The sequence below is a fragment of the Vidua macroura genome, chromosome 21 (genome assembly GCF_024509145.1).
Source record: "Vidua macroura isolate BioBank_ID:100142 chromosome 21, ASM2450914v1, whole genome shotgun sequence".
Classification (NCBI taxonomy): Eukaryota; Metazoa; Chordata; class Aves; order Passeriformes; family Viduidae; genus Vidua; species Vidua macroura.
The window spans coordinates 5824469-5848034 of NC_071591.1; the positions used below are offsets into that span (position 1 = coordinate 5824469).

At 41.2% G+C, this 23566-nt stretch overlaps 2 protein-coding genes across 7 annotated transcripts in view; both read right to left on the reverse strand.

Moving 5' to 3' along the window:
• Window positions 1-12190, reverse strand: part of SPTAN1 (spectrin alpha, non-erythrocytic 1) — a 46063-nt gene extending 33873 nt beyond the window's left edge. For 4 of the 6 annotated variants that reach the window (XM_053996535.1, XM_053996534.1, XM_053996532.1 and 1 more), the window contains exons 1-5: window positions 12112-12190; window positions 3899-4138; window positions 3147-3272; window positions 1682-1822; window positions 559-705 (exon numbers count right to left, since the gene is read on the reverse strand). In XM_053996535.1, the coding sequence (XP_053852510.1) occupies window positions 559-705; window positions 1682-1822; window positions 3147-3272; window positions 3899-4135 (651 nt within the window). In that variant the 5' untranslated portion in view covers window positions 4136-4138; window positions 12112-12190. Of the gene's footprint in view, window positions 1-558; window positions 706-1681; window positions 1823-2764; window positions 2834-3146; window positions 3273-3898; window positions 4139-12111 lie in introns of all 6 variants that reach the window. The other 2 variants (XM_053996530.1, XM_053996529.1) reach the window with 1 other exon arrangement.
• Window positions 12191-14790: 2600 nt separating this feature from the next.
• GLE1 (GLE1 RNA export mediator) lies at window positions 14791-23529 on the reverse strand. The gene is made up of 16 exons (XM_053996557.1): window positions 23344-23529; window positions 22804-23025; window positions 22071-22193; window positions 21759-21907; window positions 21377-21437; window positions 20844-21098; window positions 19871-20099; window positions 19637-19752; window positions 19396-19465; window positions 18946-19088; window positions 17903-18093; window positions 17330-17459; window positions 16905-17009; window positions 15880-15962; window positions 15670-15733; window positions 14791-14981 (listed from the first exon to the last, which is right to left on the reverse strand). Exons 1-16 carry the CDS (start codon window positions 23437-23439, stop codon window positions 14913-14915), a joined length of 2106 nt encoding a protein of 701 aa, XP_053852532.1. The 5' UTR covers window positions 23440-23529; the 3' UTR covers window positions 14791-14912.
• Between the last annotated feature and the right edge of the window lie 37 nt (window positions 23530-23566).

The window sequence follows — 23566 nt, forward strand, 5'->3', positions numbered from 1 at the left end:
TTGCTTTTACATCCATCGACAAAATGCTGCTGGTCTTCAAGAGATCAATTTATAATTACTGTCCTTTCCAGATGATCACCCAATTCAATAGTTTCCCTGAAATTTCACTGTGCAAACATTCAATACTCATGTAGTGTTTTCCCTATATACTGATTAGGCCATGGGAAGAGGGCTATAAACAGTATCTTCTTTTTCCCTGCAATGCCCTGCCTCCATCCTTGATCAGGCCCCAGATATCAAACCAGAAGAGATATTAAACCTCCCTGTCCAAGGGAAATAAATTTAACTCCAATATAACAGTTTCTCTTACTAATCACTACTCTCCATATTTTCAGGAGCATTCCCAGAAGGGGCAATTATTCAGGCTGTTCAGCAGAAGAACAAGTGAATCAAAGGGTAACCATTTAAGGAGAAGATAGCCAAGTACCCATGTGGAGCAAAGCTTAAAGATCTGCCCCAAAACAGGGGGGAAAGAGGAGAAGTTACAGACAAATGTTTACTGTGATAACTGACTTGCCACGAGAGATTTTCAACACCAATAAATGATAAGTTACTTACTTGGATAAGTTTGCCAGCAAACTGGTTCACTTCATTTACTCTTTCTTCATGAGCTGCAAGGTCTGTCTGGAACTCTTCAAACTTCTTTTGCAAAACTTCAACATGCTCTAAGTCCTGTCCAAGCTCTTCTGATGTCACTATTGCTTCCTAGCACATTGGAAAAAAAAAAAAAAGTTAATTTCAGTATATCCTATGGGAAATCACTATTAAAAATTAGGAAGCACAGTGTCCTAATTTTCAATAGGTCAAAGACAATCAAAGTGTTTAAGGTCAGACTTAAAACTATGAAGTTTATTCATTAAGTTCCATTCCCTGCCCCAACACCTAACACTTATTGCAGAAAATATGCAAGATCACTAAGGGGGTTATTTTTTCATCCTCCTTGGTCATATTAAGTTTTCAAGTACAAATTCTTAACGCACAGAGTGACTAGAATTAGTTCCTTTTTACACTGTTTATGGGCATTTGCTGCAGGCTTCTGACTCAAGATTTCTGCACAAAAAGTGCAGTATTGTATTCAGTAACAGTTATACAGGGTTTACAGTTTGAACCCACAGTGATATAAAATAGCAAACCATCATTTAAGGAAACCAGTGTGATTATTTTGTGGCTTTTTTTCCTCTTGATAGTGTGGTTTGTGGCTTGCTTCCTTAGAGTTCAAAGAATCAAAACCAACAGTCCTCCTGCAGTTCATGTCCTTACAATGTATATCTAAATATATTCCAACCATTTAGTAACTGCTTGATGCTTGGGCTGGCTCCTGTCTGAAACAAATAATTTAGGATATATATTTTTAAAAATTTGCTTTTACATGTTGAAGATTTCCCTTAGAGGAGACTTTATTTGTCTTCTCAAAGCAAAGAATGAAATGATTATGTTAAAAGTACTCTCCAACAAACAGGCTTCCTCTTAGACTACTAACTTTTATTGTGGCTGCAAAAGAACAGTAGTACTTTGCACATATACTGCTGATGCTGTGTGAATAACTAAATAAAACATACAGGCACCTTTACAAGCTTTCTGAGGCTACCTGACCTCCAGCAACTCCATGCTGACAGAAATTTTTCACACAAACACATCAAATTTCCCATCAAGGACACAATAAAGGGAGGTAATTACACACCTTGTCATTGATCCAGTCCAAGACATCTTCACATTCCCGTAAATACTGCACCAACTTCTGTGCTTGCAATAATTTGACTCCCTTCTCTCTCATCTTTTCCATCAGTAATTCCCATAGTCGGTGCAGCTCCTGCAGTCGAGTCTGAAACAAAAAGATGTTGTTATTAAAATCCCCTGTCAAAGAATGAGATTTATTCCCTTCCTGTCCTTACCAGTAGATTTATTTATTCTTCTGAAGTTGTACATCCTAAATCTTACTTTAGACAAAGGATGAGGGACAAACCTCATGATTTTATCTCTAGTAAATAGTTTTCAAATTACATAAAGTGTTGTAACACAAAATTAGAAATTACTGAACCAAGTATTTAGATAGTTGTTATTAATTAATGAAGCTATCAAATAGTTATCTTTAAGTAACTATGAGCTAAACATATTGAGATAAAATTTGATTTAAATTTTAAGCTAATATGAAGTCATACCAAAAATTAGCTGCTCTCCCCTTCAAATGTTCAGTCTTTTATATGAAAGTCAACTACCAGTAAATGAATAGCATCTTCCTTTCAGAATTTATTCAAATTTAAGACAACATATTTGTTTTAAGTCAAACTTAAGCTATTTCACTGTATTTTAACCACTTAACACTAAATAAAAATATATTTAGCTAACTTTGTGAAGTGACATGATATGGACATACTAGGAGCAATTACTGGTTTTAATACTGAGCTTCTCTGGCTGCACTTGGCCTTTCAATACTATTGGGAGCCACTAGAAACGATAGAGACAACAAAAAGTAAAACCACACTCCTACACATGCACACAACTTGCAAAACAGGAAAGTAACTGCTCCACCCATTGTCTATTACACTTTGCTCATCAAGACCTGAAACTTGAAAGTCATTCAAGAGAAGCTTTTGAACATCACGGGCGGGTACCACTTGATCCACTCAGAAAGTTCAATTAAAGAGGTTTCAAGGGAGGAAAGAGCTCTGAGCACTGCCCAGAAGGATGGTGCAAACTGTCAACTAAGGAAGGAAGGAGACATTGCAAAAACAAGTTGCACTGCAGAGCCACAAGCTTCACCTACTCGTATGTGGGACCCCACTTGGGTGGCCGTGACTATCGGGCGCTGGGCAGTCCGGTACGGCGTGAAGGACTGAACCAGTAAAGGCAAGTTAGAATGAAATGCTGAACTTATCAATTAAGTTTGATAATCACTACAAAAACATCTCATCTTTAAACAGTTCTCCTCAGAACCAGATCCAAAAGAAGGTATGAGCTGGGTGCTCATGAAAGAGAAAACCACCTCCAAGCTTTACAAATACAAATTTTCTCATGATTTCACTAATCAAATACCTGTAGAATTTTAAAGAGAGGTTTTGAATATAGAGTTATCTGTGCAATCTGAACAAACTGCTTAAGGAAAGGCCTGTAAGAGGCAGGGAGGGGAAAAAAGCTTTAAAACTCACTCTTATGGTTTCAGACGCAAAATGGCCTTCGTTAATCATCTGATTTCCAGTCTCATCCAGTTTAATGATGGCCCCTGAATTGGCCTGCACCTCAGCCTCAAAGGCTTGGTGCTTCTGCAGCTTCCCCTGAAAGGAAAACATCAAAGAATACAAATGAGGTTTGGTGCAGGAACTCCTCCACATTCCCCAACAGCAAAATTTTAAATGTATTTTATGCATATTCAGGACTGACAAATACTAAAACTGCACCATTGAAATCAGTTGTATCATGTGGTGGATCAACACGCGGATTCAAACATCCCAGTTTTAGTAATTTCTTTCTTGTGTTTGCTCTTGCACATGACAGTGTTCAAACCCCTGAGAACCTGTCAGCTAGTTCTACAAACACAAGCTTATTTTCTATAAATACCTTTTTTTTTTTTTTTTGTGGAAACAATAAGTGATAATTCACATTTATTCACAGAGTTAAGGCATCCCACAAATTCTAGAATTAAATAAAGTTGGTTTTACACTACATTACACTGATCACTTTGTTCTTTGCTGATGTAGCATCTAATCCATTATTAGAAATATTCCAATTACATCAGCAAAAAAGCCAGGCTTTTGAAGAGCACTTTGCAAGGTCATGGGTATTTGCATCCATCTTTCTTCACTCTCAATCAAGTTTCATTTCTGTGTTTGTTCTATACCAGCTGACCTGGAACGCCCTAAAATTAATAGTACAGGAAATATAAAGTGGCAGGAGGACTTGCCTGCAAATTGCTTGGGTCTTTGTAATTTTCATCAGATGCAATCTGCAGTTTCTCTTGGATCCATTTTTCAAGCTCATCTGCATCACGCTGGAAAAACTGGAATCGATAGGAATCTTCAAGTTTTTGGCGCCTTAGAGAAGAGAGTTCCTTGAACCTGTGGTAACGGTCCAAAACTTGCTGACGCCTTTCTTGGATATCTTCTGCTGTTTCCAACACTTTTACACCACTTGGGTCCATTTTCTGAAAGCAAAAATAAAACCCCATTATGTTTGTCTTACAAAACATTGGTAGATCAGGAAGAGATTCATGCAGAAAAAAAGTGTTTTTTTAAAATCACACATGGTTTACTTACAGTCTTACTCTGTGTGTACAGGTACATGTAAAAAATCTTACATGTAAATAAAACCACACTTCCAGCAGAAAGTGGTAAAGGAAAATTTAGAAAGACATTTCACATCTATTTGGTTTGGACAAATATGGCTGCAGTCATATAAAGTCTGTGTCATCTCACTGTATCATGCAAGTGTCCAACACAACAGCTAAAAATGTGGGTTTGTGCACAAATATGTGTAGATACAGACAAAACATATTTCTTGTACAACATACAATATCTCAAAATATTGTATTTAAAATATTCAATACTAAACTAAAGAATATTACTCTTCTTTGAGCAACAGTTAAGTGGCCCACATGTATTACATACATATATAGAGCCACATTCTCTGTCTGATGCATCTCTTCCTTAGTCTCTCATTTAAAAATGTTACAAACCCATCCTGCCACTCTCTACATAACCTTTCAGAAGGCAGTAAGAGGCTTCACAGATGTGGCCTTAGCCAAGTAAGTCAAGGAGCATTTTGTTTAACCAATGATTCTTGCTCTGACTGAAAATTCTTCCACATTGCTTAATGTACTAAAGCCTAATATTGTTACCACAGGCAGCAAAGACCTGACTACTGATCTGCTTTTGCTCTTTTTAATTAAAATTGCAACAACCTTTAATTTTTAGTTCCTAAACTTTCCAAAAGCAATGTGACTTTCAGTAAAAGACCTGGGCACTAGAACATAACTGTAACACAAATTTTAAAAGTGGAACTATTATTATCACTGAATTTTGAATATTTAACCACTTATTTAACAACTAAGTGCATATCAAGAGGTTGCTGCAACAAACACTCTGTGCCTGAACCATTTTGCAATTAATGTCTTTCTGTGCAAGTGATTACACAAGTCACTCACTCAATACTTTTCTACCATCAATTCCACACTCTCCAAGCTAAAGGTTCTTCTCAATCCTATCTTTCTGGAAGAATCCAGACTAGAATTGCAGACTGCAAAGCATAGACAATCAGTTAAAATAAGTCATTAAATATTAAATTGTTATTTAGTCATTAGTTAGCTGCATGCTTTAATTAGACATGTATCTTGCATAATTGTATGGAAAACTCCACAGGTTGGAAAGTGATCTACAGGGCCATGTTTTCTAAGCACTTGTAAAAGGACAATCTGACAGAAAGGAACATATGGGGACGAATCCACACATTCCTGAGCTACCCTTCCAAGGTCCCACCCTCCAGAGGACAGCCGTGCCAGCAGCACTCCTTGCTCCCATCAACTCTGAGCCCCAACTGCACTGCGGCACTTGCAGGAAGGAAAGAAAATTCAGCTTTGTTTTTCCTTCCACTCATTACTGTCAAAAGAGGGCAAGGAAAAAAAAAAAAACACCCCAGTGTGTGCAGACTGTGTTACATAAACAAAACCCAGGTTTTGCCTGGCAGTGCTACCAAAATCTCCACTTGATTAGTGTATCTGAGTATTAAAAGCTCAAACCCCTGAACATAACTCGAGCTCAGGCACAGATATGGCTCCCTGAGGAAGCAGCTGTTTGTTCCAGCACTCTTTCAAACAGCCTTTTTCCACCAGGAGAGGAAGTTATTGCTAAAAACTTCCTTTCCTGCCCTGTCATGCTGTGTTTGAATCCCAAAAACATTTCTTTTAAACTGCATTGTGTTCTGGAATAACACAGTGGCAGCTGGTCTAACGCACTGCATGGCTGGAGCCCCTCTGCTGATTCTGGGTTTGAGCAGTGCTGAGAGAAAATTAAATCCTGGTCAGTCTCTGGAACACTGTACACTCATTCATTGTACAATACAACTCAACTTGTATTTCAGTATTAAAAAATAACCTCCACAAAGTGATTTGAAAACATTTTAAATTATTAAATTATTTATATTATTAATTTAGGTAAATATTCCAATTGTTTAAATTATAATTTCAAACATTGTTAAAATATTGAAAGCCAAATGGGAGACCTTCTGTAATTTACCCTGGGAGCTGGTTTGCCTCTCACCACACAAGCCAGGCAATCTGGCTCCTCTTTTTGCTGGAACTGGTTAAAAGAAAGGCTCCTTTTGTAACTACAGTGGAGCGAGTCAATTGTAAAAGAAGTGCTTTAGTGTAGCAATAATGGACTGTTCTTCCTGCAGCCCCAGCCGACGTCAGCAGTGTCTGTGCTGCCAGAGCCACCAGGGAGCTCAGAACTCAAAAGTCATGGATGCTGCAGAACAATGCAGTCTCCCTCCCTCCCATGTTATCACCTCCAACTGCAGCACTCCCTGGAATATCAAACACCCCTCCAAAATAGTCCCAAAACTTCTTGGTTCAACTACACCGTGTGAAGACACCTCTGCACTTCTTGCACGAATCCCACCAACTAAAAGTTTTTAAGGTGAAAAGCACTGGGATATGACTGTGCCAGGCTGTCCCCAGATAACCAGTGTCATCCCTCCGCCCCGCCCGGCACAGCCGGTGCAGGGCGATAACGACGGGGCTGAGGGAACTTTCCAGGCCCCAGACAGCACATCTGGACTGTCCTGGTGACATTTCATTCCTGCTTTCATGCTGTAAGACTAATATTAGGTCAGCTTATGTCTTAACTAAAAATATTAGAAATGCTTCTTCACTCCGCACCGTTTTGGTGATGTTATTTAAAAAGGAAAAGAAACAACCAACAAAAAGAAGTTGGAAAATTAAGGGGAAAAGCCTGAAACAACAAAACAAACTTATTACTCTCATCCTTCCATTTATGCCTTCCCCAGTCAAATCAAGTGATACATAATAGCACACTAAAATACACAACTGCAGGTATTTACAGATACTGCAGCGCAACAGCGATGATGTCAGCAACACCATTCAAGTTCGGGAACAGCGGCATCGAGGTGGGTTCAACAGGAATTACAGCGGTGCCACACAGCAGAGCTGTCAGCATTTCCCTCATCAAAACATGTTTTCAGGGATTTAAATGCACAAATGTGAAATACATTCAGTGCTAGGCAGAAGATTTTAGTGTATTTTTAAAAGCAATTACACAAAGCTTAAAAAAAATCTAACTCCTTTGCCTGAAAAACAATCAGGTATCAGTACATAAAGATCTTCAGAAGTAGTAAAATAATTTTCCCTTAAGACACGTCCTCATGTGTTACACATATTCATCATACATGACCTCAGCAGTAGCCTGTAACAGAAATATTTTCCCTACTAAAACATTCCTGCTTCCCAAGTATGCACACATGAATAGCTCAATGCATTTTTTTTTTTATGTTCACCAACATCACACATCATCAATCTTGTCTAAAGAAGATTTAACTGATATCAGCTACTCCCTCCTGAGGAACGGGAACAGATTGCTGAGCTTTTTTCTTTAAGCAAAAAATGGATGTGAAAATAACCTTCAAAAGAACAGAGAAAAAAAAAAAAAAACAAACACACATTTTCCCCAGCTTTGATTTCTCCAATTCACAGCTCCCTCAAAACGCCAGGGAAGAAACAAACCACCATGACTGCCTGGCTTAGGGAAGTCCATAAGTACTTGTAGTGCCAGGAAATCAAAGAGAATCCTTCTGAAAACATGCACAGCTCCTGCAAAGGGAGCCTGAGCATGTTGTGTTACGGAGAAGGAGCTAAAGGATGCCATATCCTATCCTAGAGACTGGGACACTATTGGGACAAAATTAATGCCCGGCCTTTTGGTTTGTTGAATTTAACTTTTACAAAATAAAGACATTTTAAGGTTAGACTACGTGCAGCAGAACACTGTGTCCAAATATGCTGTTAAGGAAGGTCACTGACAGCCCCAAACCTCCGCAAATTCCAAGCCAGAAAAATCAGTCAAGGACTGCAGTCCCAAAAAAAAAAAAAAAAAAAAAATCAAGATGTGCTGAAGTTGCTGTTTGATGCTGTAGAACTAACCACAGTGCAGGTAAAATTCAAACCAGCCCCAAAATTTAAGCAGGTATTGCAGGGGATGCAGAAACTGTCGCATTAGAAGAAAAGAAACGTAAATTGTTTAAACCAAAGTGGTTGCAAAGCTAGTGATTTAGGCTGACAAGAGGGTTTGAGCACAGCCTCAACTATGCACTTTTGAAATACGAAGACAGATAAAGACATTTTTAGGCATTTAATCTTAAAATCTCAATTCCACTATTTAAACAAGAGCAGTTGAACTGCCCATCTGAATTTGGTGTCTTCACATAGAAGGGGGCTTTTGGAATTTGCTTTAACATCACGGACCTTTGATAAAACTATCCAGGGCTGGCAAGGACTGCACTCTGCTGAGACTCCTGAGAAAGCAAATTACCTTGACTGCATTGCAGAAATGCAGTTTACAGGTAATGCAAGATTATATCATTAACCCCAGCATTTTTCATCCCCATTTGTTATCTTTTCATTATAATTTTAATTGCAGTATAAACATTTACATCACTACCATTTCCAAATAAAATCTAATTGCTTGTGTTCCCCAGCTGAAGTCTGATCCATACATCCTATTTATTTTACCACCACTGAAACAGAAGCATCACTGTGTAGAAACAGTTACAGCACAACAACTCAAGGATTATAAATTTGTGCAAGTGGATGAATAGGAACCAGACCAACTTTGAATGCACAATGTTCTACACTGTAAATCTCCTCACAGTTGATTTGCAGAAGCTATAAAGATTCTGCTCATGTACATTTTAAAATAAAAACCTCCTGGAAAATGAATCAGTATCAAAACCTGATTATATTGAACTATAACTCCTACAAAATGTTCACACATCATGCACCACAGACAGAAATTAGGCAACTCAAAGTATTAAAGGAAAGGCAGATCAGACTCACACTAAGTGCAAATAAAGCACCTGCTGTATAGAATAAATTCAAACGAGTGGTTTTTGTTACAAACAGGTCACTGCAATAAAGGCAGGCAAGTGTGGCAAGGGCACTTCATGCATTATGGAAAAATACCTGGACTTTGACTTTACGAAACGATGACAACATGATGGAAGAATGTAGAGTCTAAAAGGGAGGGGGAAATCAAGATAACATTCAACTAACGACCAGCATAAGGATATGGCTGAAATTTTTCTGTCAAAGTACCTGTTAATCACTTTCCTTTTGCTTCCTTTTTACATAAAACAATTTGGTGTTAGTATTACCCAAGCTATGGAAAATGACAAGACCCTCTCATGCAAAAAGAAGGTTACAATATAAACAGGAAAACTTAGTTAATTCAGTATGTACTAACCCTTCCAGTTAGTTCAAAACAAACAAACAAACAAAAAAATAGCATAATCTGAAGGTCAGAAACAGAAAGTAAAGCAAGTTATCTGGACTTGGCAAATGATGGTTCTTGCCACAGTATAAATCAAGTGTGACAGCTTAATTTGAAGACACAAATTCAATGAGAAGGTTTGGAATGTAAATCTCTACAAAAATGTTGACTTTCAATTGCCACAACAAAAAATGGACAGGTAGCAGTTGCGACAGAAGGTATTTTTTGAGATGCAGCTGTTAAGAATGTCCAATCCACAGAATTTTCAGCTGAAAATTTCCTTGTCTTCCCCAGCCCCACGGACGTGCTGCAATCCCTCCATGGATAACTGCAGCAGTGTGTGTGTCCTTGTGCGTGCTGGAGCTGTGGACGTCTCTGTGGCATTTGCACAGCTTCACCTGTGTCAGCTGCAGCAGGGAGCCGGCACATTCCCCCTGCTGGAACCCGGGCCGGGCTCCCAGCCTCAGTCTCCCTCCACGACATCTGCAGTCTGCTCCACCCCATTCTTCTGCTGCCTACACTCACTCCAGGGACAAATGGAAAAAACAAACTCCCACACTACACTAACGAGCAGAGGAGAAAAGGGAGGAATTTGTATTATTTCCTCCGATAGAGGGGAAGTGATCAACGGTCTCCAAAAAGCAATGTATTTATGATTAAAACATTTACAACCCCAAAAATACATTACACAGACTAAAAAAAAAAAAAAAAAGGCAGCGAAGATACCAAGCTATTTGTGTTAGTTGTAAATACAAATTTCTCACCAAGAGGCACCACCCTCCACCAAGAGAATCAAGGCCTCTCTTATCCGACTGCTGTGCAGGAGAAAAATGTGCAAAAACTGTTTAAAACGTGTAAATGTAACCACCATTTTTGTTAAAATCAATCAGAATTATGTTTAACTTCCTGAACTACAGATTTCATATGAGCATTACATCTAAATCTGTTTCTTTAAATAAAATTTTGATTTCAGTTTGACCAATATGGATATTGTGGCTTTTTATTTCAACAAGAACAGAAATAAATGACTTCTTGTGAACAATGTAGCCTGTTATCTTAGTTTAAGTATTTTCCACAGCTTAACAATTCCATTATTACGGTTACAGATACTGCACACAATGCAGCAGAAAGCAACCCATTTTCAACCTTTTGACCATTATTTTCTCTGCACAATCCATAAATAAGGACAAATGAAGATTTCAAGAAAGAGCACAAGGAAGAACTAGTTGCATATAAATGCATGAAAATCCAACAGTGGGGTTTAAAATTTGTATTGAACAAATCTGAATCCCTGACTAAGGCCTTTTGGTGAACACAGTCATTGGAATCTTCTGGCACTTTGCTGAAAACAAAAATGCCAAAAGAAAATGGATTATTTGTTTTCCAGAAAGATACAGAACCATTTCAGGCTGAGTTGGCTTTTTTTGGGATGTTTTTTCTTTTTTTTTCCCTGATATGCTCATCCGCCATCTCCAGACAACTGCTCTTCAAAACCTATTTAAATATGTATGAAAGACTGCTCAGGAGTCACGTACATTTTCGACTGGATCACAAACCTGGTTTATGATAAAAGAGCCACAAAAAAATCCTGAACAGCCAATATGAACCTGCTGAAAAAAATATACAGTGGTAATTGCTTGGTTATCCTTCAATATCAGGGAAAATGGTTGCCCTATTGGCACATATTTATGATCCAACAATGCAGATTTTTATGGTTATAACCAGGTAAGGTGTATGTGGGCAACAAATTGAGAAACACTTGGTTTGGATTTATTTTAAATAAATTTAAAATAAAAATTAAAGAAATAAGCAGGGCAGGGACAAATCCTGATTCTTTTACAAAGGAAGCAGTAGACCTTGCCCTACATACAAAGTAACACATATACGAAAGGAACAGAGGTCGGGAGATTCCGTTTAAATGCCTCCCTGCTTGTCAGCTCTGCTGAGCCGCCCCCGTGTCCGTCCCTGCCCGGAGACCCCCGGGCCCTGCGGCACGGGCTCTCCCCGCGGCCCCGGCCCCTCCATCGCTCCTTCCTTCTCCTCCCGCATCTCCTGACCTTGGACAGGGCTGGGCAGCCGCGGGAGCCATTGCTGTGCAACGATTCCCGGCGCCGCGGAGCGCCGGGGGCTCCATCCCCCGGGAATTGTCCCCGGGAAATGCCGGGTGGCACCCGCGAAGGGACGGGCGGGCACGGCGGGGGCTGTTAGCCGCCGGGGATGTTATTGTCCGCCCGTTTGTCCCTCCCCGGGGCGCTGAATGGGATTCCAGCCGCGGGTCGCGCTGCTCAGGGCGGCTGCGGCCGCTCCCTGCCCGCCCGCCCTTCACTCGCGCCGCACCCCCGCCCTTCGTTCCGCTCCGCTCGCCCGAGGCCCGCGGGGAGACGCCGGGCCCGGCTCTGCGGCGCCCTGCGATAAAGAACCGCCCGGCGGAGTCGCGGAGGGCGAGAGCGAGCGGCGGCCGGGACGCCCGGGGAGGCAGGGCAGGGCAGGGCCGGCCTCAGCCTCCCCCGGCTCACCCGCACACCTGTGCCCGCTGTGCGTGCGGGGCTGGGTGAGCCCGAGCGGGGCGCGGTGAAGGCCGCGCGGCGCCCCCCGCCCGCCCTTCGCCCCATCCCCTCACCGGGTCTGTGGGTGCGCAGGGACCTCCCGCCGGCTCCGCGCCCTCCGCCACGGACCGCGCGCGCCGCCCGCACCCGCCCTTTTATAGCCCGGCCGGAGGTGACGTCAGCGCCGCAGAGCGGCCCTGCCCGGTCGGCGGAAAGAGACGAAGAACTTCGGAAAGAATCGGGAAAGGACCGCGGGGAGGCCACGCCCACCAGTGCTCCGCCGGTGAACGACGGGGATCCGGAGAGAGACGAGTGAATCCGGAAACCCACGAGCAGTTCCGGAGACACAGAGGTGTTCGGAAAAAAACGAGGGAGAGGGTCCGGAAAAGAACGAGACGTTTCGGAAGGTCCGAGCGATTCCGGAAAGAGCCGAGCCGAGGAGCAGGGGGCGGGAGGCGTTTGTGCCCTGCAAGGACCGGCCTCGGGCACCACAAAATCACTTTATTAGAGGGGGAATCGGTTAAAATGTCCGCGCAGGGGGTCGGCAGAGGGGTCTCTGCCCCCTTCTCCGGAGTCAGGGTCAGTTTGGGTGTGACAGTCGAGGTTCTGCGGCTCAGTGATGGGGACAGGTCACCAGTGCAGCATCCAGCCACGGTCAAAGCAGCAGCTTCGTTAGTTTTACATTATATAAATATGTGTTTATATATATGTATAACACACGCACATACTCATATATAAAATTTATATCCAGATGTATAGGTAAGAGTGGCTGCTTGAAGCACTGCACAGTGTCACCCAGAAGCCTGGCAAGGACACAGCATCAAAAGGCTGCGAGCGCCTGTCAAGGGAAAGCTATTTCTGAAAAGCTGATGCATAAATTCAAAGGAAAATGAGCCTTTAGCATTAAATCAGTGTTTAAAATAGACACATTCTACTCTAAAAAAAAATGAAATAATTAGAGTCTAGAGGGCTGAAAGGCAGCAAGAATGTTATTGGCTCAAAGTGGTGAGTGGGTTTGATGGCTGTGTGAATTAATAACACTTTATTTGAGTGAAGTACTTAATTGGAAGCACAGGCACTTATGGTGACACTGCATCCCTGGGACTGCCTGGAACTCCTGTCTCCAAGCAGAAGTCTGACTCACACCAACTTTGATGCATCTCTTCCTGAAGGCACAGTATTTTCACATCTGCAATGCTCTCCTTGGTCATATTTGATATAAACATACATGCAAAACCACCAGGGATATATGCACATGACCTTATTTGCATTGCATCTTAACAGCACCAACTGGCTAACATCCAAACCTGCTAAAATGACAAAAACAAGTCAAACATTCAGCTCAAGCAGCAGATACAACCTCAAGCTACATCTAAAAACAAATATTGATTCTTATGAAGCACACACATTATTCATTTAGTATTCATATTAGTATTTTTAAAATAGTAGGCATGTGGATTCTCTTTACTGAGGCAGAAGAGGATATCTTGGGCTTTTTTATAAAAATATATACTTTTATTTACCCCACAAATGTTAGAAACCCCAAGTAGCTGTCAGCAAAAAAAGTAGTATTGTATTTCACAAGTACATCAACAAATTCTTCCTTGGGTTTGGCACAGGCAGACAATTGTTTCTAACAGACAAGACTAATTACTGTCTTGGCAAAGTGAATCTCCTCCATATTTATGAATATGCAATATATAATTAAAACATCTCCACTCAGTATCAAAAAACCTCATACATTTTCAAGTATACAAATAAAAGTCACATTGCTTCAGAGTTATCTGGCAAAAACGACACCAGGAGGATATTTCCAATTTCCCAGAACAATCACAAGGTAACAGTCTGAAGTATTCCAGAGTCAGTTTACAAAATACATAAACCAAATACAAATTTAACTTAGGTACTAGACCATTTTAAAGACAATGTTAAGGGTTTTACAGGCCTGAATTCCAAAGCACATGTTACAACCTCTTCTAAGCAATCTCAAGAACTATATGGAAAATCAAATTCATATTTTCATATGAGAACCTCAATTCCATGTTCTACAGCTTCAAATCATGGTGCCTCTAGGAAAAACAAGCCCCAGTCTGGTAAAAAAAAAAAAACATTTTCAACTTGCAACAGTATACTGCCAGAATAATTAACTACCTTGTAGAATACCTGCCAGAATAATTAACTACCTTGTAGACCTCAGAAGTAAATTTTGTCATCTTAGAGGCCACCAAAACAGTTCAATTGACAGCTCAATGTAAATCCAACAGATTTCCCATCTCCCCTACTCATTAAGGAGCTGTGGATTTCCTTGACTGAAAAAAAAAAAACAAAAAAACCAGAACTTTGATTGTTACAGGAGCTCTTCTTTGGCCCACAGAACTTTTGGAGCAGTGAGTCTACTTCCCTTCAACCCAGAATCCTGCCTTTCGGAGTGAAGTGGCATCCAAGGGAGATGTCAGCACTGCTCAACCTTCACCAGCCTCACCATAGATTTTAGATGATGTTGAGACAAACAAGTCCATCAGCATAATTACAGTTGAATTTGAAAAGATGTAAGAAATACAAAAATAAATTTCTAGCAGTAATTTTGAGATTGATTACGCTGTTAAGAGTTCATAAAGCTGTGAGGTATTTTCACTTCCATGAGCCAAACAGCACTGTGCAATTTTTCAGTCCAAGAGTCCTTAACCTCTGGAGCCATCAGGACAATGGATTTAAAGCATCTTCCACATGATTAAACATATGAAGGAAAAGTCTTGAACTTTCAGTAATTTATTATACAAAAACTTATAAAGATCTAATGCAAAGATTAGCTTCAAAGACTAACAAATCAGTCTTCTTGAATTAAACTTTAAGGGGAAAGGAAATACAGGCTGATTTATGTTCTCCAAAAGGAAGGTGTCAGAATGCCCTTTGGTAATGGAATTTCCTCTGCACGTAGACATTTCTAATGGAGAGAAAGACAAATAATAAAGATAAATAAATGTGTATCTTAATTTGGCACCTCTTCTCAGGCATTCTGATGGCTCTTACTATACATTCAAAGCATTAGTAATAAAATGTGCCAGTTTAATTATTAAATGAAAGTACAACTTCAAAGCTGTCATATTTTAATATCATCTAAGTCAACATTCACAGAACAATTTAAACAATCAAGTATTTTACAGTTCTGCAAGCTTTATTAAAAAAATATACAGAATGCAATGCTAAACAAACACTACAGAGAGCAGTTCAAATTGTCACTTCCCCATATATTTAATCAGGACAAGTGCTAAAAACACGCAACTACTGATAAGAAACAGCCGTGACAGAAATGACTCAGCAGAATCCTCCTCAACCTGTACATCCCCTCTCACTGATCTTCCTTTATAACCAAAATACATTTTCATTGATAAAAATTAGGTGTGAGGTAAGAAAGCAGCGACATGTTTGATATCATAACTATCATTAAGGTAATTCAGTAATTGAAAAGTTAAAAAAGATGGATTAGATCATAGAGAGAGGTCTGGTGGTGGCAAGCAGTGCCAACCTCATTATCCAAATGATGCATATATTCAGTGGTGGGAAAAAACAAAACCCAAACCAAAACACCTGAAAATTAAATGAACAAAAAAAAAACCCCAAAACTGCTTTACCTGCACGAAATTCTTCAAACGTGACAAACAGCCCATCTGGCCAGAGCTGGTCACAGCTTCAATTCTGCAGAAACAACAGCATGTTTCAAAATCCTTTTAGAAAGTCGTGTTTGATTCACATGTGGGTGTGGGGGTGGATGGCAGGGATTGGAAAACATGGATGAGTCATTTCAGAGTGTAGACCAACATTCCTAACCCCAGATATCATACCTTGGGATATAGGATTTCTGGATAAAGAACATTGTTTTCCAGAACTGAATCCCGTACTGCTTCATCAGAGCATTGCCACACACCTGTGATACAGAAAGGCCAGGTTTACAGGACTGGATTTCAGACTTGCATGACAGCTGCAATGAATCTGCTCCATACCAACAACTTAATGCTTTATTCAGACATTTAAAGAAATACACCTACACTAAAACAAGCAAATCCTCTAAATGCTATTACTGCTACCACAATCACCTTCTTTCCTATTATATGAATCTTGACATCCTTCATTTCACCCCAGTTTCCCTCCAAAAATAGTTCTCATTCCTAACACCATTTGCTGGGGCACACTGTGGTCATTTCCCCACTGTGATTACTGCTGTGTGCAGTGATTCATCAGTTTTCTCCATACAGTTTACAGGACAAATGTTCCTCTGACTTCACCATCCCTAACAGAATCCCCCATGGGGTATTTCACCTCCTACTTTCTCATCTCTACTTTTACAGTTCTTTAGAAGCATTTGAAGAGCAGAGAAGCTGCTTGTGTTCAACAGTGCTTGTGTCCCCTGACTTCAGTCTTTAACTTTGGCTCTTATTTAGCACAGACCTATTATTTTAGGAGAAACAATTAATATCCATCAGGCTCTGATCTTTTCAGCCTGAAAAATCTATCCTGTTTTATCAACTAATTTGGCTGGAGCAGCCACAGGACCTCTTTGCACAATACAAACTGCCAAGTACTTAGAACAGACCTTATATAAGGCCATACAGCTATTTTTAAAATACCAGAAACCTTAAACGGAATCAAATACAACAACAGAATTTGTGTTTATAAAAACTTCAGTTTTGAAATCATTCAGCTCCAAAGCTGTATTTGCAAGAAGGTGGAAATATTCACATTCCTTTCTGAAGGAATAAGACCAAGTTAGAAAAACCTGCTGTGAATCTCACCTCAGCAATTCCTTCACAACCCAAAAGGGATGTAAACTGGTGACATTTAACTACTAACAGTTATCTACACCACTTACTTCCAGGAAATCCAAAAGCAGCATAGCTGTCACATCTGCCAGAGGCTCCAGATTCAACATCTGCGCAAGCCAGCGCCATCCATAGCTCAGACCGTGAGGATGTGCCTATAAAGGAAGAAAGAAGCTACTCAGCACTTGCTTTATGACTTGTAAAACACAATTATCAAAGCAGACAGTTTTCTGATTGACTTTCTTCTTTATAAAACTTGACATAAAACTTGATCATTGTGAAAACATAAAGGAAATAGAAGTTCACACCATTAATTACTTGGCATTGCTTTGTTCATCATGGTTATGAACATTTTCCTCCAAATATATCCTGAGCTAGGTTAAAGTCAGCACACTTCAACTACAAAACAAGCTTCCAATACATTTAAAACAATACAATCCTGGGATAGTAACATGGTTCTATGCCACACACATACCCCTTGTTTGTTTCCATAAGGCCAGCGGAGCTGAATGATGGCAGCATAGAGACGAATCATTCCTGACATCCTTTTAAGAAAATGATCTTGTTCTTCCACTTTGGAATCATGAACTTCATATCCAAGCATCCTTAGTATGAGAAAACATTCTAGTTTTAGTACAGGAAAACACATTCACTTGAGTCCCTGCAGCTCTCAGCTTACTTGAAGTCAACTGTACTGAGAATAGGGATTCTTCAAAAACATGGAAGAATTATTGCAAAGGCTGACCATTACCCTCTGGATCATATGTTCCACCATTTGGTGAGGCACTGGAACAGGTCACAGAGAAGCTATGGCTCCCCCATCCAAGAAAATGCTCAAGGACAGGCTGGATGGGGCTCTGAGCAACCTGGTCTAGAGGAAGGTGGCCCTGCCATGGCAGGGGGCTGGAATGAGATGGTTTGTACACACTTGTGAGTGAACCTCCAGAGTCAATGCCTATGTGCTCAGGGATGGGGGAAAGTGGAGCTCTCTCAAAACAGTCTTCACCCTTGCAGGGTTCATGCAGAGTAAGTCCAGTAGTAAATTTACCTCTGATACTCTTCCATAGAAGTCCCTTCTTTCCGAGCAGGGTAAAATGGCACAGAATATGGGCACTTTTTGTGCAGATGAGCTAAAAAGATGTCTCCGACTCGAGGGTGTAATTCCCAGATTCCTGAGAGCACCACAGCAATTGGGAAAGCTGAATCATGGTGAAAAGATACTTCTCCTTCCCCATGTCTCTGGAGGGTAGAAAAGGAAAGTCAGCCACCACTCCTTCAAATAATTTCTCAGGCAAAAAAAAAAAAATCCTCATTTTTGTAGTTAGCCTTTACTAAAGAATCTGAACATTTCCATGGCTATGAACCAAGGACAGAAAAGCTGATGAAGCCACATATCCTTAGCTCCCACAGAGGATGACAATAAACTGTGGCTCAGAATAGAAAAATGGGATTAGCAAACACAGGCCTAAAGTGCAGGCTGCACAGATATTCTCAACCCAAAGAATCACTTTCAAATGTTTACAAATTAGTGACAGTTTTACTCCATATGCTGATTTTTGCATGCATTTGTTCCTGCAGGGACAAAAGTTTCAAAGAGCCCAAATTTTGCAAATAAAGACAAGAGAAAAATTCTGCCAAATTCAAAAAACAACTCAAACTTCATTTCTTGAGAGGTGCTAACAAGAAAGCAGGGACTGAAGTTTGCCTCTTGAGTATTAGTGTTCGGGTTTTTGTCCCCCAAATTCTGCCAAAATATAAGGTTTGGGCCTATATACAGTTTTGTGATACCATATATATATACCATATATATATACACCATAAATTAACTATCAAACTATTTTCCACAACAGTGCACCTAACTAGTTCAAAATATGTAAGACATATGCCTGAAATTTAGAAGTTTTTCCTCCCAGAAGAAATAAAACAAAGGTTGGAAGTTAAAGAGAAACTAAGTTTTTTCACTGCATTCATACAGGCAAACTGAACACCCAATGATTTTGTTCTTCATAGCTGAAGAGACAGTTCAGTGTCCAAAGGCATCTCCTGGTGCACTGGCTACCTGTGCCACCCCAAAAAAAGAGATTTCCTCACCACAAACTTCTCTGCAAGTTTGTAGCAAACAAACTCCAGCCCCTGTGGATGCTGAGTCACGGACACCGTTTGCCCTTCAGTCTGAACAGGCTTCCCAGACAGCAGGTTATTGATCTTGTCAAACACCTCCCTCAGCTTAGAGCCTGCAAATACAGAAGGAATGTATGGAGACAGAAGATAAGGGAACAGCAGACAAGGCTTACCCAGACCACATCAAGCTCACCAACACCAGACCCACATCCTTGCTCCATCTGATTAACCAAACTTAATCCCACTGAAGAAAGATGTTTTAAGCAACAGGCCCTCAAAACACAAGCAAACCCTCCTGCACAGATAGGCTGTGTACAGGTCAGCTTTCTGCTACAGGAACACTTTATATGCTTGTGCCCTCATAAAACCTCTAAAGCAAAAGGAATTTCAGTGGGATTGAGCTCTTGGTGTTGTCCTGACCTGATATGCTAGAGATCTGGCTCACAGGGATTGTAGCTGCTTTCTGCAAGTTGGTTTTTATCTTCTTCACCTGGAGAACAAACAAACAACTTTAAAATCCTTTCCAAATAAGTATATATCTATATTAGCTTGGATGAGCAGAATGGTAACAGAGGCTGCTACAATAGTTTTAATTTTTTTTAATTAAGAAATTAGAAATTAATATAATCTCTCTTCAACAATATTAGTAATTTGTTCATACCTCAGTGTTGCCTTTGCAGTTTCCAATTTCACTGAAAGCAGCAACACATTGCTCAGCAGCATCCTGAAGCTGCTGGTACCACTGCATGATACTTTCTTCTGTTTTAACCTGAAGTCCTGTTATTAAAAAAAAAAAATGATAACTAAAAAAGACCTAAACCTCTAGTGAGAAAACTCATTTTTTAAAAATGCAAGTCAAAGGAATAAAAAATATTTTTAAAAAAGCCACACCAACCTTCCTTCTGCTGCTTTTCCCCTGACTGCTGTGCAGGGGCAGGAGTCTGACTCTTCATCTGCTCTTTTTTCTCTAACTCTTTCTGCTTTTGTTTCTTTTCCTCTTCATCTTTCCTCTTCTTTTCTTCTAGAGCTGCAGTGATTTCCTGCTGCATGCTGGATATCAACCCTCGCATCTCCTGCAGAGCTCGTTCAGTGCTGGCCACATCTGTTTGAGTTGGGAACCCTTTCTGCCAAGAAACATGAGAGGTAACACAGCATTAACCTTTGGTTCCAGAGTCAGAGGGCCAACTGCCAGCACAAGGAGCCTTTGAAGCATTTGCCTTCAGATAATCTGGGAGCTAACTACGTATTTTATCCCCATCTCCTTTATTTGTACATAACACTGGTCATAATATTTGTAAATAATGCAAGTCCATGACTAAATATCCTAAGATATTGGACAACAAAAATTAATAATACACTTGTACAAGTGCAAGTGAACTCCAGTGCAAAGCCTTGACAGCCCCCTCTGCTGAAAGCCAGCTGTGACAAACTGGAACATAGGATTAGCCTTATTAGCACTTTATCTTTCAAGACTTGTATCCATCCTAGAAAGAAAAAATGTCAAGGAAAGCCAGCTACTGCAGAAAAGCTTGAGAGGAGAGGAGAATGGTAAGATGTTCAGTATTTAACAATTCATGAACCAGTCCACTGTCACAGAGGGAACTTTACAGCACGAGTTTCCAGCAATTTAATTTGAATCTTTCTTCTGTAGAAGTTCTCATGCATTTTGATAAGCCATTTTGAAGAGAACAGCTGAAGTGCCAGAGGAAAGAATTCCCCTTTGAAATTGAGTGCTTTATAGGATGAATATCTAAAATCATTGCTGTGATATCTTATTTAAGGGCTTCATGAGAAGCTGCCTTTGAAGACAATGACAGGGAGCCTTATGAAGGAATGACAGCCCAAGTTAACAGCTCCAGAGCCTGTACCTCGCTCGTGGTGCGGATGAGCCCTGACACCAGTCCACAGATCTGGTTGCCACGATTGCTGTATGCAGACAGATCAATTCTGGGCAAGTCTTTGTGCCTGTAGTTGGGATCAATCTGCTGGTTCAGCTGCAGCAGCTCCTCCTGGATGGAATAAAGGCGGCGCAGTCTCTCCTGGCCCTCTTCCTTGCGCAAACGTTCCAGCTCTTCCTGGCGCTGCCTCTGCTCCTCTGCCTCACGCAATTTTAGGTTCAATATCTGGGGAGACAAAGACACAGGAGTCATAAAATACCTCAATAACTCTAGTTGTACAGCTCCTTCCTGGTCTGATGGCTCCAGCTTTACAGGGCCTTCCTGTTCCTAGGACACAAGTGCTTTTACTGCATTTCCACACTGCAGCAGGTGCCCAGGACAGCACCAGAAAATCCATCTTTACTTCAGAGTGTCATGAAAATACAAATAAATCAATTGGTCTTTCCAGTTCCCACCCAGGAGTCATGGTCTTTTATGAAAGACAATTCTTAAGAATCTCAGACCTTTGCTCTATGTCGGTGTTCTTCCTTCAACTTCTCTTGCTGCCCCTGAGCCTCCTTTGAGCTACAATACACATAAAGACAGAAAAACTGTATTCAAGACATTCAGGAGACAAAACACAAACCAACACACAGGAAGTTATTTTTAAAACAAGCTAAAGGAACTTTAACTATCATAAATGTTGTCTTTTTCTAACCACAGAAACCTCAACAATAGCCAGACATCTACTCTGACAGCTAAATTATAACAGGATAGTTAATGTAAGACAAACAGCAGGTGAAATTTCCAACCACAAGTAACTAGCATAGAACTGTCAGGAACAGGAATTAATCTGCATTTTGATTAAATGCTATAAAATTCTATTGATACCAGAGGCAATCTCACCTCTTCTCCATTACTTCTTGCAACTCTTGGAATTCCTGATGCCGCTTCAGCTCCCTCAGTTCATCAAAGCGCTTCAGCTGCTCACTGGCCTGGGCATAGGCTGCCCTCACCATCTGCTCCTGCTCCTCCTGCCGCTGTCTCAGCCTCTCCTGCATTACAGAGGGGCACCAAAGGGAGTCATTGAGCAATGTGGACAGAAGAAAACACAAACTGAACTGCCCAACATTTATAACTTGCTGTCCTTGCACTGTTACCTCTGACTGTGGAGCTCTCCTGGGATTCACAGACAGCCCCTCAATCATTTTTTCTTACCTTTGCTTTCAGCCTGTGCATCTCTTCATACATCCGAATGCAGCCTTCGACTTTTGCAACTTTAGATGACAGAACTGCTGGAACAACTTCTTGATTGATTTCCAGGAGACTATGATCATTTTCCTGTACAGTCAGTATAAAAGCAAAATCAGCAACTAAGCACAGGATAAACAACTCATGGAGGAAAACAGAAAAAGCAAGTCTCCTAAACTATTATTTGCCCAGCTTCCTACCCTTCTGCCTCGTAAACTAGAGTCAGAATACATGTAAGTCACTCAAAGACTCCAGAGAACCCAGTGTGGTTACTCATGGACTTTTCCAACAGTCCTGACCCTCCTCTGTGACCTTATCCCTCCAAATGGACAAATCCTGTGCTGCTAATCCATAACACAACAGAGCTCCAACTATTTTCCTCAGTTATGGTGAAAAATGGAGTTTGCTTTGGGTCTACTGCGAAACATTTTTCTATGAAAGTCTTGTTAATACTGATTTTATCATCACCTGTTCATACTACAAAAAAACAAAAAAAAAAACAAAAAAAAAAAAAACAAAAAAAAACAAACAAACAAAAAAAACAAACAAACAAACAAAAAAACTAAGGATGTTTTCCCCATAAATTAACAGAGCACAAACCAGCCTTAAGCTGACAATTTATGACAGCAAGTTAGGACTTCTTTTTTTTTTTTTTCTCACAGCTGCTCCATAAACATATGAATTATAAGCAGAAAGCTACCTTGGTCTCACTGGGCTCTGTAGATGAAGGTGGTGAAGAGCTCCGGTGGCTGCCAGGCGGGATCTTCTCCGCAGAAGCTCGTTTTGGGAGTGCAGTGGACTGTTTGGGCGTTGAAGTCCCGGAGGGTGTGATTTCCTGTGCCAACTGCCCACCGAGGCTGTCCAGCACCCAGCCGCAGTAAGGGGAGAGCTCAACGGGAGCCACACATCCTTCCAAGGCAGCCTTGAGAGAAAACATTCCCCGTGAATGCGGCACAGCCTTAATTTCAATAAAACTTTAACACACCATGAGCAAATCCGCACAGTTAGTAGCTGCTTTATCACCGCAGCTCAGTATCCCATTTAACCCTTTTTTCTGCTGTCTTTCCAACACTTTTTCCGGACTCTCCTACCTTCGCAGGACATTTGAACCCCCTCGGACCAGCCGCGCTCCCTGACCCCGCGCTCCCGAGCCTGGACCCGCTCTGGGGATATTTCAAGCCCTGAGTGTCACCGAGATGAGCGGTCGGTGTTTCCCAGCGGGCAGGGCCGACTCCCTCACCTCATCCTCCTGCCAGTGGCTGCAGTAGCTCAGCCGGCCCTTGCTGGAGAGGCGCAGGGCTTCCAGAGTGTCGAAGCGGAGCTGCCACGACTCCATGACGATCCTGCACTGGCCCAGGGGCTCCCTCACGGCCCCCGGCGGGTCTCACGGCCGGGCCGGCCCCATCCCGCCCCTTCCGGGCCGCGATGGCCGCATCCGCCTCGTGCCGGCGGGAGGGGCGGTG

Coding starts and splice junctions, on each gene's coding strand:
- GLE1 (XM_053996557.1), bottom strand. CDS start 23,439: ATGGAGTCGTGGCAGCTCCGCTTCGACACTCTGGAAGCCCTGCGCCTC. Junction 19,753..19,870: donor GGAAAAGCAGCAGAAGGAAG/GTTGGTGTGGCT, acceptor TTTTAATAACAG/GACTTCAGGTTAAAACAGAA. Junction 19,089..19,395: donor CCAGATCTCTAGCATATCAG/GTCAGGACAACA, acceptor CTGTATTTGCAG/GCTCTAAGCTGAGGGAGGTG.